This window comes from Acanthopagrus latus, chromosome 15 (genome assembly GCF_904848185.1).
Source record: "Acanthopagrus latus isolate v.2019 chromosome 15, fAcaLat1.1, whole genome shotgun sequence".
Lineage (NCBI taxonomy): Eukaryota > Metazoa > Chordata > Actinopteri > Spariformes > Sparidae > Acanthopagrus > Acanthopagrus latus.
Window position 1 is genome coordinate 25,999,198 of NC_051053.1, and position 13,225 is coordinate 26,012,422.

Genomic DNA, 13,225 nt, shown 5'->3' on the forward strand with positions numbered 1-13,225 from the left:
ATAGAAATAACGATGTCACTCTAAACCACAGACAGTCACAAAGCCAGTTAGCACACATGAGGTAAGAGGCCACACACACACACACGCAAACACAGGCTGACGCACACAGAATGTGCAGCAGTGTTGACACAAAGGTTTTGGGGTTGAAGATGATACTTAGCGCCGCATAATATTGTCACAGTGAGTCTTTGTTCGCAGACAAGATCAGTGAAACGAACCGACACCGTTACTGAAGACGAGTCAAAACAAGGAACTGACTGATTATCAGCAACAAAGGAGACTGAAAACTGATATTCGATCAACATTCAGAACAAGCAGTGTTGTGAAACCAATCAGACGGCGTCGTCGGCCAAACTCTTCTTATCGGCAATCGGAGAAAAAGAAAAAAACAAAACACTGATGTTAGGAAAAATCAAGCAGGCCAACAACCAGAATTTTTATCTAGTGGCCTTGGACTTTGACGGACAGACAACTCAGTCAGTTTATGTTTTATTTATTTTCTTTACTGTAAACTGCATCATGTCGCTTGTTAACAGTCCTAGATTGGCCTTTGTTGAATTTATGGAAATATTGGATTTGACGTACTGCCGATATTTTCCCCTCGTTAGAAGAAAACTCTTTAAGTCATCTTTTAATCATCACCCCAGAAGACTTCACTTACTGTCGCGTCATCTTAGAAGCAGCGCAGTTAAAGCTGGATACACATTAAACACATTTTCACACTGTACATATAATTAAATCACCATTTGCGGTTCCAGTGTGGTGTTTTTGTGACATTCGCTGAAGTCTAATAATAACAATAACCACCCAGATCCAGAACCACGACCATAAATCAAAACGATGGTCCTAAAACAACCGGCTGCTGCAGATCAGAGAGTTTTTCCTCCCTGCAGCGCTCTTCAATTAGCACCTGGGCAGAAACAAACTGACTTTCCTTTTGTCAGTTTCAGAGTGACGACAGCGTGACAGCAGCTTTCCTCCCGCCCTCGTCGCTCATCCACTTTCACACCCTCCAGCTTTTTCAATCACTGCTCTTTCCTCTCCCTGTGATTAACTTGTCAGCCGGTGCATCCAAACTGGAGCCCGAGGGGGGGAAGCGAGGAGCACACGCTCAGCTCCGAGTTCAAATCTTTAAAACGACCAACCAAACAAAAACAATAAAGGGAGGACAGAGCTGCTGCTCTCAGACATATTGTGTCTGTTCCTCTCTCTGCTGGCAGTAATGAGACTGTTAATACAGATTTCCCCCTGCAGCGCTCTCCGTCTGCGCCGCACAGAGCTTCATCTGTTTCCCATCTGCGTACAAACACAGGAGATGCAGTTTGTGTTGCTCGGGATTATTTAAACTATCTTACTCACGCAAGAAAATTGGCCACATGTTAATCTAAGTCTCAGTTTACAACACATGGTTGTACAGTGAAATGCAAGTTGTAGTTTAGAAGCTGTCCTGTAGTTTGGTGATACAGTAGCAGATATGTTAGGTTTCTTTTTCTTTCTTCTGCAGGATGAAGCGACCGTGGCTGGGGAGAGTGTTGAAAGATGCTCAGTAGATATGGCATCTTTCCTGATCTGCTGGTTCTGAATGCAAACTAAACTATTTATTTTATTTAAATGTGTTAAAACCTACAGTATAGTGTGAAGGTTGATGCTACAGAGGAATGTTAAATATGTGTTAGTGAGCATAACATTTTGAAAACATAAAAAATCTGCCTCATTAAAACTTTTTTCCTTAAATGTTTCAGTCTTTTTGGGACGATCTGGAGAAGCGATCCATATTGTTTACTCATCCTGTAACTTGTTGATTAAATTAAATTAATGGGAAATTGTTTTGGAGGAAAATAAACAGAGTGATTTACTCTGCTCATGTTCTACACTGACTGAACTATACTGCTGCGCCGACACATTTTCAAGTCGGTTAAGTCAGCATGTTGACACCTTCAACTAAACAAGTGCAGGTAGCATGAAGTTGGAGGAGACGCGGTCCTCTTTACACACTTTTGTTATTTTGTGTTCTGTTTAGCTCAGCAGTCGTGTTTTTTTTTTTTTTTTCAATTCTTTCCATTTGCAACATGCATGCACACATAAACACACAGACAGACACAGAAACACAGGCCTCCATTAACCCCGGGTGTCTGTGCGACTGTTGTGATAACAAGCCGAGAGGTGCTTATAGGAAACAGACGCTGAAGCCAGAGCAGGTGATTCACAACGACCCCCCGTGGTTCTGCTCAACAACCGCAAATGTTGTTATCAGCTTCTTGTCTCGCTGACGGACAGACGGATTTACAGATTTGAAGCCTGAACATTATGACCAGGACGTCTTTAGCTCAGCTCAGCACAAAAACTGGAAGGTGCCTGCAAGATCTTACTAAAACAAAAAACTACAATATGTAGAATCAGAAAAAGTAGTGAGTGAAGAGTCACTGCAGCTTCTGTCAGATCACACAGTCATTGTGCAAAAACATGCACATTGATCTATTTCTGTAAATAAAAACTCTCACTTAAATCAAGAAAAAAGTTAATTTTCGCAACAAACAACAAAAAACAAAACATTTTAGAAAATTAAACTGGGTCAGAAAAGGCCGAGGAGTCTGCCCACACCCAACACACACACACACACACACACACACACACACACACACACGACCAAGCAGACACATACAAATGCACACAGACACACACACACACACACACACACACACACACACACACACACACACACACACACACACACACACACCTTTCCTTGCTTACAGTGGGCCTTCCTGTAGTTGTGGCGCCTGGCCGAACACAAACACAGAACACAATACAGTACTGGCTAATCTGTGATCCTGAGGAACATAGAGTTCTGGAAACACAGCCAAACACACACACACACACACACACACACACACACACACACACACACACACACACAGCCCGAACAAACAGCTATCCCAGACGGGGGCCCCGACTTCGACTCAATCAGGGGAAGAACGATGCAGGAGATTGCTGATGATTCTAGATAGTCCATGAAAGAGAACTACACACACACACTAACACACAACACACACATTCTGGCACAAACAAACAAACCCGCCCATGCTGCGCTGATGGTCGGGATAGACTCGCTGATTGAAAGAGGCACAGAGGGGCGAGAGCTACAGAGAGAGGGAGAGAGAGGGAGCACAGGTGGTGTGATGGAGGTCAGCTGACCGGACCGGGACCGTCCACCAGAATACCAAACGGGCCACAACACTGCTCAGATTTAAACACGGGACACACGACCATATGATGGTCCATCTCTTTATCCCATCCCAGCGTGACGGAGGACAGCAGAAGTTTGTTTTCGGTGTTTCTCAGAGAACCAGAAAAATTAACAGTTCAACAGTGAAAAGTCGGTTCAGATGTAATCTTCATTAGAAAATTATATCTCAGTGTTACATGATTAAATGAGCAGCTGATAAATAACCACTGACAGTAAGAGAGGAACCCTTAAACATACACAGGAGCAGAAGTGACTGAAGTGTCGAGCAAAGGTGAGGCGAGCTGGAGGCAGGTGACTCACGGGTTTTTTTAGGGTCGGCTAAAGAAAGCACCTGTGGGTTGAGGTTCCGAAGTGTCAGTGTGGGTGTCGTTTGTTCTGTTTATTAACCGGCTGCGATCTGAGGGAAACTTTGGGCCTTTGGTTAACAGGTCGGCCGCTAAATGTCACGACCTTGGAACACCGAACACGTCACAAAAAAAAAAATAGCAGTAGGTTTTAAAAACAAACGTCTCCGGGGGGAAAATGTGCACTCTTGGTTTTGGTTGCAGGAGCACTGAAGCGCCCGTCCCTGCACACAAAAAAACACGGAAGGAAAGATCCAGTTTGCGTGCTTTCTAGCAATAAAAACAGGTTTGTTTTATCTTCTTTGTACAGCGGAACAGAGCTGAAATGATGTGATGACAGATGTGAAAGCGTGGAGGAGGAGAAAGCCGTCTTTCGTCACTTTTCGTGTCCTGAACTGCGAGGTGAAAACAGGAATGAGTACTGTAAGTGTAATCTGTAGAAAAGGATTACAGAGACTTACAGAGAAAGGAATGTAAGTCTGGTACAGATTTCACTTTGCTTCTCACACAGTCCAGTAAAAAAAAAAAAAAGTTTGACAATGTTGAGTAACTGCTGTGCAAATGCATGGAAATAAAAATTAAAGTTGAGGTTCAGTGTTTACTCTGACGGACAAGACGGATCAGAAGTGTTTACAAGTTTCATCTCGAGCTCTGAGACGAGGTTACATGTGTTTTATTTAACTGCGAGTCGGAGTCAACAAGTTCAAATGTCTGAAAAGGTTGAAAATAAGGCTGAGGAGGGGAAGCTGCTAATGCACAGGTCGGACAAACTGAAAGGAAAACTCGTTGGACAAACAAAAGTCAGAACTCTTGCCACAGTGCTCGGGTTTGTCTAAAGTGAGTTTTTCCTGATGCTCTCGTTAGGTTTAGGCACCAAAAGCACTTGGTCAGGTTCAGGAAAACATCATGTTTTGGCTTAAATTATCTGTTTTTGTTACCAAGAACCAAACTGCTGATGGCCTGAAGTCTCAAAGTCGACTTCCCCTGAAGAATATTGTTTTTTTCTTGCCATTAATGTGACTGGAAATTGTCCTGAGACTTTGAGTAAAAGTTTTACTCAAAGTCAGGAGACTATAAGTCGCGCTGTTTTGTCAGTCTACTTTACTTAAACTCATTTTCAGGAAATCAGTTTCCTTGATTTTTAAAGACTTTTATAGAGTGGCTTGTTGACAGGAAGTCAGTCGTACTTCTATCTTGCTGATTTCTCCCGTCACATCTGTTTTTTCCGTAAAAATATTTTTAAAAAAAAGATAATGGTGTAGTATTCCCACGATATTCCCTGAAATGACTAATACACACATTCTTGTATAGTTCGTCAGCGTTGATGTCAGCTCACTGGATTAAAGCTCATGAATGAAAGGGGTTTCGGCTTGGACGGCTTCACATAGAGGAGCGAGGCGTTCGCGGACCTGGAGCTCGGCCAGGTGACGCTCAGCAGACATGGAACCTGGCCATTCTGGTAGCAGAGGAAGAGGAAGAAGGGGAGCTGGCGGACGGGAAATAGGAAATGGCGAGGAGACAGAGTTCTGAAGGAGGGGAGAAAAAAAGAAAAAAAAAAGGGGAGCCGGGGTTAGGACGGGCGAGATGACCTCAAACGTGGAGAGAAAGAAAAGGGGGGAGGACGACAACGACAACGACAACAACAACAACAACAACAACAACAACAACAACAACAACAAAGCGAGCGGTTAGAGAAGCAAACAGCACAGCTGGCAGCCGAGGACGAACGTGAGAGAAATAATATGAGCGAAGAGAAAAGATGGAAAGCACGAGGGGGAAGACAGGAGGAGGAGGAGGAGGAGGAGGAGGAGGAGGAGGAGGAGGAGGAGGAGTGGGTCGGTGAGAACGAATGAGATAAAAATAACAATGGAAAGATGCAGGAGAGGTTTTCCCAGACCACCTCCTCTCCTCCCCCACCCAGCAGGGGGGCGACGGGGGCCGAATGAGCAGCTGACCGAGGCCTCCGGACGCCACGGGGGCCGCAGGTTTACCAGCAGGTGGTTTAATATCTGCTGCTGTGCACATGAGAGGTCATGTTAGATCTGGGCGGTCAATACCACATTATATCTTTATTGTTATATGAGATTAAACGTAATCTTAGATTTTGTTATGTCACGATGCGTCAGAGGTGTTGTTGTTTCCAGACTGTTCTACTTGTCTTTACTCACTTCGTCATTATATCAACATCACTGATGATTATGTAGGAAAAATCTCACTGAGAGATTAAGATATAAACATGGTGTATCGCTGTATATGTCAAATTTATAGCAATATTGTTCTAATCACCCAGCTCCATTTCTGAGGGTGAGATTTGTGTCATTTAACTGCTGATTTAGAAAGCTGAAAACAATATTTATCCAATTTTATTGTTCTCATTTATTCAAAATACCCAAAATTGTGTGAAATCGAGGATAAATTTGGACAAAAGTACAAACATTTTGACGTACAGTCGACAGATTTTGAGCTTGTTCTTTTATTTTTTGATCTGTGCTTTACTGTGTGTAAATAAATAAGTGAAACATGTTCTGGAAGCAGGAGGACGCAGAATTGAGTCTGTGTTTTGTTTATAAAGTGAGTTACTTTACTTTACATTTCTCTGCACAGACAAAAAACACCTTCAATCAACAATCCTGGACCCGTCCCTTCATCTGGATCAGCACCAAAAGTAAATGTGGTCTATTCTGAGGCCGAGTTTGAAGGAAATCCGCTCAGAATAGTATTTTTTTTTAGTCCAATCCTGCTGACAACACAAACAACAGACACTGTAGAAAACACGACCCAGTTATAAGACTCATCCTACAGCCAGGCAGCGGCGTGTAGCTCAAGTTTCTGTCAGGGGGAAAATCTCACAAAAACAATCTTCTGCTTCCTTTAGCTTGAAAGTGGCAATCACTAAAAAAAAGAAAAAAAAACTCAAACACTTTATCAGCCTTTAAATTCTTCAGTGCTGCCCTCCTCTCTCCACTCTGAGCTCCTTAAGTGCTCTCAGCGATCAGCGATGTGTCAAATATCTGCCGGTCTGAAGCCTCCAGGCAGCAGCAGGATCCGCTAAATCTTTAAGTCTTTTACTCTTGGCACAGCTTCCTGCCGTTCATCCACCTCAGAGATACCACATTAAAACCACAAAAAACATCTGGGAAACATCCTGAATCTGCGTCTGTATCACCTCTCTGCATGACGAGCATCGCCAGTCTCCAGCTAATCTTCGCTCCTCGCTCAACACTCTTTAATCTTTGTTGTGTTCGGCGTCTTTCGTCTGCCCGTTCTGTCTGTCGTCACCTTCCTCTCACTTGTTTACACTCGGGGTAAACCCTTTGAATCAGAGCTGTGAATCCCCAGAACACAAACAGCAGAGGCTCCTCGCACAAAGACAGAGAAGAGGCTCATTCACAACTGACAAACACACTCAAGTGGCTTTTAGTGTTTTGCTACCGATCCACTCGCGATGGAGATTTAACTCTTTTATCTCTGACATTTAACAGGATAACAGGACTCATGATCATTAAAATTACCGATAATGTTTTTTTTTCATGCAGCCATCCTTAAAACAAAATAACTTGAGACTTGAGTTGGACTTAATTCCTCTAAAAAGACTTGCAGACTAGTAATCAGTACCCAAAGCTGCCAGACCGAAGAACACGTTCCAGAGATTCAATGATTAATCGATGAGCTGTAAAGGATTAAAATTAATCTTCTTAAATGTGAGAATTGTCTGATTTCTTCACAAAACAAGAAATCTGAGGATGTCACACAGACAACGAATCTGTCAACTGAGAAAATATTCAACATGTTGGTCAATAAATCTAAATAACAGCTGTAATATTTTTATTGTAAGAACAGAAGAAAAGAGCAAACTGCAGGCCAGAACCTCTCAGCGAGCGGTGCCACGGTGCTCGACTTAATGGACTTAATCACTTCCCATTTCTGAAAATAAAAATAGCTTTTTTTTTTTCTGCCTACGAGAGGCAGTAAATCCACTTCTCTCTCTCTCTCTCTCTCTCTCTCCGCCTCTCCTTGCATTCCTCTTGTCTTTTCGGAGAGGGCAGGTTCAGTCTAAGTGGCGTGATGTTTGGGTAGCGTCGGAGGCCGAGGGGTTAGCACACAAAAGAGGCATGACGGCGCCGTGCCAACCGGGCCTCGGCTCGCTGCAGAGCGCCGCAATGACGATGATGATGTGAACTGCTGAGTTAACAGGCGTGAACGCTCCCGACACCGGAGAGCTGCTTCCTCTGTCTCCGCTTATTGATTTATGTTGGTCTATATCGCCTCTACGTTCAGCTCATTATCACCGCTCTGTCTTCTTTTACAGCTTTCTTGTCCTCCCATTCTGTTCTCTCAGTCTTGTTTCTGGCAGCTTGTTCTCCTCCCCTCTCATGAGTTAGCACAACAGAGTGGGACATTAAAAAGGAGCAGCAAACAGAACAAGAAGAAGAAGAAGAAGAAGAAGAAGAAGAAGAAGATGAAGAAGAAGAAGAAGAAGAAGAAGCAAAACTGAAAATGTTAAAAACCAAAATATCATTTAAGCACTTCAGCTTGTTCCTCATGAAGCAGCTCCATCTGGATCAGTGTTTTCAACTAATAGTTTTGCATCATTTAGATTTGTGTCGTCTGTTGTTTACAGTTTGTGAGAAGTCAATCAGCATGTGTGTTTGTTCTGACACTAAGACATCCTCACAAAGGTGTATACTGTCGTTTTCCAGGTAAGAGGTCACTCATCGGCAGGAATAAATGTCGACACTTACAGTTTCTGCAAACCACAGAAACCTTCATATTCTTACGTGTCACTTTCATAATATATATTCACGAGCAGACTCTCACATCTGGAGGTGGAGGCGATGGAGGCGGAGCCGAAACCGATTTTCAACACTGTGGCGACAAGAAGTTTTTTGGAAATAAAGCCAAAAGAATCAGGACAATATCCAGCCAATGCACGTGATGACGATGTTTTCCGAAAGCTAACCAGGTGGGTTTGGTGCCTGAACGTAACCACGGAATAAAATTGCAACTTAAAGTGACAACGAACGATTTTCAATTTTTGGTACGCGTATTTTAGTTTCGGAAGCGAGTGACACGGGAATCACAAGACTGTTTCAACAGTTCGCTGAAGTCACTTTAACGAAATTATTCAACATATTCGTGGTTTGCAGAAATGTACACAGCACAACATTTAATCTGGTGCCTGGTCTGATTACAGCCTCTAGTGACTCTCAGTGATCTGAAACCAGAAGGAGAACTCAGGACACATCACCGTTTATAACAAGCACTTTGTCTTGATTAAGATAAAGATGATATAACTGATGACACCAGGTCAACGGTCACAAAGGCGACGGTGCAAAAGTTTTATCTTGCACCTACTGAGTCATTATTAAGGGTGTAAGGTTCAGAGTGTTTCTAAATAACTTTCCTTATAAAGCAAAATGTTACGTATGAATATTCATCTTTTAAATCAACTATAAAAGACACTTTCCTTGTTGACTAGAGCCGCAACGATCAGTCGAGAAACAGATCAGCAGACCGAAAGACAAGATGTCAAGAAGAAAAAGTTAAATATTTGCTGGTTTCAGCTTCTGAAGTTTTTAGGATTTGCTGCTTGTCAAGTGAAGATTTGTTGGGCTTTGGATTAAAACAGAGAAATTTAAAGTTGGGTCTCTCCACAGTGATGTAATGTATATCTGCCTGGCAGCCGCTCCGGACTCTGACCTTTGGACATGTTTCCAGAAGAACTGCATGTTGAAAGATGTGAGCGAGGCCTCTGCGTTTTTTTTTTCTCTCTGGTATCAAAATAAAGCTCTTTAAATGTTGACGGTGGCGGACGCGTAACGCGACACCACTGTTGATGGATTACTGTGATAACAGCTGAATAAAACTGTGACAAACCACAACAAAGACCGCAGCGCCGCAGGGTTCGTGATAGAAAAGTGCACGTCAGTCAGTCAGCAGGCTGAGGTTTTCACACCCGACTTGTAATGAATGTTACGCTTATTTCAACTTATTAGATCTCCTCGTGCAGACATGACCTGAGATTCTTAAAGATTCAGTAACCAGAATAAATGCTGGGAGTTTCTGACAAAGTCACAGATAAGTTAAATCTTTCTCTCGTCACCCTGCTCTGCTTACGCTCTCTTGGTTGCCGCCAATTAACGCCCCTCGTTTACAAAAGACGTTCACCGTCACCTGTGAGTTGTGTTGAGACACAAAAAAGCGAGCCGAGTGTTTATTTTTTGATATCTGAGAGCTTCCCGGTTGCTAAAACAAACTGAAAGTTGCAGCGGTTCGTTCGGAGGAAGATTTCATCGTCTCCTCGAGGTTCTGAATACGATGTGACCGACTGCAGAAGGTCAACGACGACACACACCTTCACTTTTCTTTGACAACTTCCTGCTTCGTTTTGACGTCACGTCTACGGTAATGCGTCTGAGTCACAAGATGAATAAGTCTTCCACATAACTGCTGATGACCGACCCGTTAAACGAGAAAGACTCTGAGCTGGGATTTTGTAAACAATTGATCCCTGCGTCAAAGGAAAGACACTTTTTTCTTGTTACAGTATCTCAGATTAGAGGATTTGCTGTTTCTGGTTCACGTCTGAAGTCTTAACAAGCACGTTAAAGACGTCTGATCGGGTTTTAAGACTTATTTTACAGGTTTTATTGGCCAAACAATTAAAGAACTACATGAGGAAGTAATCTGCAAATGATGTTTAGGTTGGAACCCGACAAACCAACACTTTATCTGCTGTCAGTCATTCGTTTTATCTCCTTGACGAGCCAGTCAAAGACGATTGTTCAGCTCTTAAGATGACGTATCATCACTTGCGTAACATATTTGTGCTGGGACAGATTTAGGTGCACAGGAACTACTTCGTTAAGTGGACACGCCGGCCGGTTCGTCCCCCCACACGAGTTCTATCAATACATACATGTGTAAAAAAAGAAACCCAATCATCTGAAATAAACACAGCCGTGTTTGCCGCTCGTGAATCACACAACTTATCAGAGCAATTATGACCTCTGGGGGAAGCAGCAGCGACAGTGTTGCTACTGTGTGACATAAAAAGACAAACACACACTGACAGAGGAAAACACACAACCACACACACACACGCAGCCTGTCAGACACACACACACACACACACTTGCAGGTCTCCTTCCCTAAAATGGCCGATCTCTCTCTCTCTCTCGCTCCTCTCTCTCGGTGGACGAGCTACAGGAAACGCTCATCTTTCTTGTCTCTTAATGTCTCTGCTGCTTTCATCCCCCGACAGACAGACAGACAGTCCAGCGTCTCTCTCTGTTGTCTTATTATCCTAATGTCTTAATACCTGCGCTTGATCTGATAGCTGTTGTTCGGAGGGGAGAGAGAGTCACGAGAGAGAGAGAGGACAGACGAGAAGGCGTCTGCTGACTGAGATTCAAACTTAAATTAAAAAACAAACACGTTTTTTGCGATCTGAGCTGATAAATTGAAGGATTCTCCTCAGGTAAGACGTTAAATCTTCCCCCCTCTCTCCCTCCTTCTCTCTCTCTTTGACAGGTGTGATTAAGCAGCTGTTGTTGGTGACACAAGACCGGGACAAGCTCGGACCAGTTGAAGCATTATTACACAAGATAAGGCCCGTGACCTCAGCACCACAGAGCTCAGAAACCAGGGTGGTGCTTTAAAGAGGACACACATGTGTAAATCAAAATATAAATCCTGGGTGATGAGGATGTCACAGATTCATTTGTTGGCGTCTCACTGCAGAGAGACCAAACTTTACGCTGATGCATCATGAACACATCTGGCAGAACCAACCGGGCCGCAATCTCCTCAACAAGGAGCGCAAGACTACAAGATACCTGCAAGTTCTAGAAACTTCCTGAGTCTCTGCTCCTCGTAATAACCTGATCGTGACGACGTCTCTCAGAGGAGGTCAGAGGTTGAGAACGTCTCAGAGTACGGGGGTTTAACGGGGGGAAAACACAATCACAGGTATTGTTGGAAAGATGCACGACTGTCTGGTTAGCATCCTCTCTGCTGAGGTGTTGTGTGAAACTGTGTCGAAAGTTTGCAGGAAACCACAGCGACCATGAAGAGTGTCACACGTTCATACGTATCCTCAAAAACTACACAGCCGGTAAAGATCACTGTGCTGCTGCTGTGTTACCTGTGAACTTCTCCCACAAGGGAAAGGGGAACATTTCAATCTTAATCTTAATGATAAGGCCTTTAAAAGGAAAATGAATTATGGCTTGACACATAAAATCTGCGTGTTTTCACTCACAAAAAGCAACTTTAAAGGCTTTTAATGTAAAAAAAAAAAAATGACCCCAAAATCTTCAATTAAACAAGAATTAAAACCAGTTTAACCTCATTGACAGACTGAATCAAATCCCCCACTTACCTTTCAAGAGTCTAACCTCAACTCCTGTGCTCGTCATTGCATTATGCACAAATAATAAATAAGTCAATAAATAAAAGCACACATGCAGGCTGACACAGAGCTGTTTCTCATGGAGCTCTCTGGCTGAGGCCGAGTCACATGCAGCGCTGCAGCAACAGGTCCGTCTGAGCCACAGCAGCCGAACTGTCAGGGACGGTTTCCTGTCGCACATTATATTATAACATATAATATAAATATAAAACTCACCTCTTTTTGTCCTTATCGGCCGTCATGGTCTCTATAAAGCGCGATAACAGTGTTGTAATCCCCTGGTAGTCTGAGTTAAGTCCACTTTTCTTTTCTTTTCTTTATTAGAGGCGAGAGAAGTGAAACGTGCTGGTTCTGGTTCTGGAAGCGCTCTGACAGATCATGTCACTACTCAGTCCATAACACCAGCAGCACCAGCAGCAGCAGGCGGACTGGAACTGGACCGGACTGGAGGAGGAGGAGGAGGAGGAGGAGGAGGAGGTGAGGGAGGAGGTGGGGGATCGGGGCCGTACAGTCTCAGAACACTGCCGAGGATCGTACAGCCGCTCACCCGCAAGAATCGACACAACCCCGCACCAGGCTGCCGAGGACTCAGCTGCGCGCACACGCACACTCACGCACACACTCACGCGTCCGCTGCTCCAAAACTTTCCCTCCGTTGTTGATGTGAAAACTCTGGAAACTCCGCTCGGTGTCCGACCTGTTGCTCAGCTGGCAGCCCTGAGAGACGCTGGCCACCGACCGGCCACTGTGATTGGCTGGGAGCCTCGCCGGGAGCCGCCCCCTAAGCCACGCCCCCTTCCCTCCTCCCCATCTCCCTCTCCACCCCCCTCTACCGTCCAGCTCACCTACCTGTCTGCTGGCAACAGGTGTGCGAGCTGTGGAGGAAGTCAGTGTGTTACAAGAAACTCTTGATGACTCTGCGCTTGTTTACCGCTCAAATAATAAAAAAAAAGTTAGGAGCTGATTTAAAAGGAGTTCCCTCCGACAGAAAACACTTCAGCACGTGAGCTCTGGTTTTAAAAGTCACATGAGGAAGAAATTCAATCTAAAACGATAAACTGAATAAACAATCTGTCCTTCTCAGAGGAAGATAAGGTCCAAACAGCACTGTTTGATGCCAGGAAGGTGGCAGGGTCCGCCAAATGTAAACGGACGCTGCTCCTCCACCAAGCTTAGCAGGTAAACACTGTGTTTTTTTTGTTTTTAAACCCACCTCCCACT

The 13,225-nt window shown here is 44.0% G+C and overlaps 1 protein-coding gene across 1 annotated transcript in view; it reads right to left on the reverse strand.

The window, feature by feature from the left end:
* epas1b (endothelial PAS domain protein 1b) overlaps positions 1-12,806 on the reverse strand; it is a 47,291-nt gene extending 34,485 nt beyond the window's left edge. The window contains exon 1 of the mRNA XM_037122938.1: positions 12,221-12,806. Coding sequence (XP_036978833.1) covers positions 12,221-12,246 — 26 coding nt within the window. The 5' untranslated portion in view covers positions 12,247-12,806. The remainder of the gene's footprint in view (positions 1-12,220) is intronic.
* Between the last annotated feature and the right edge of the window lie 419 nt (positions 12,807-13,225).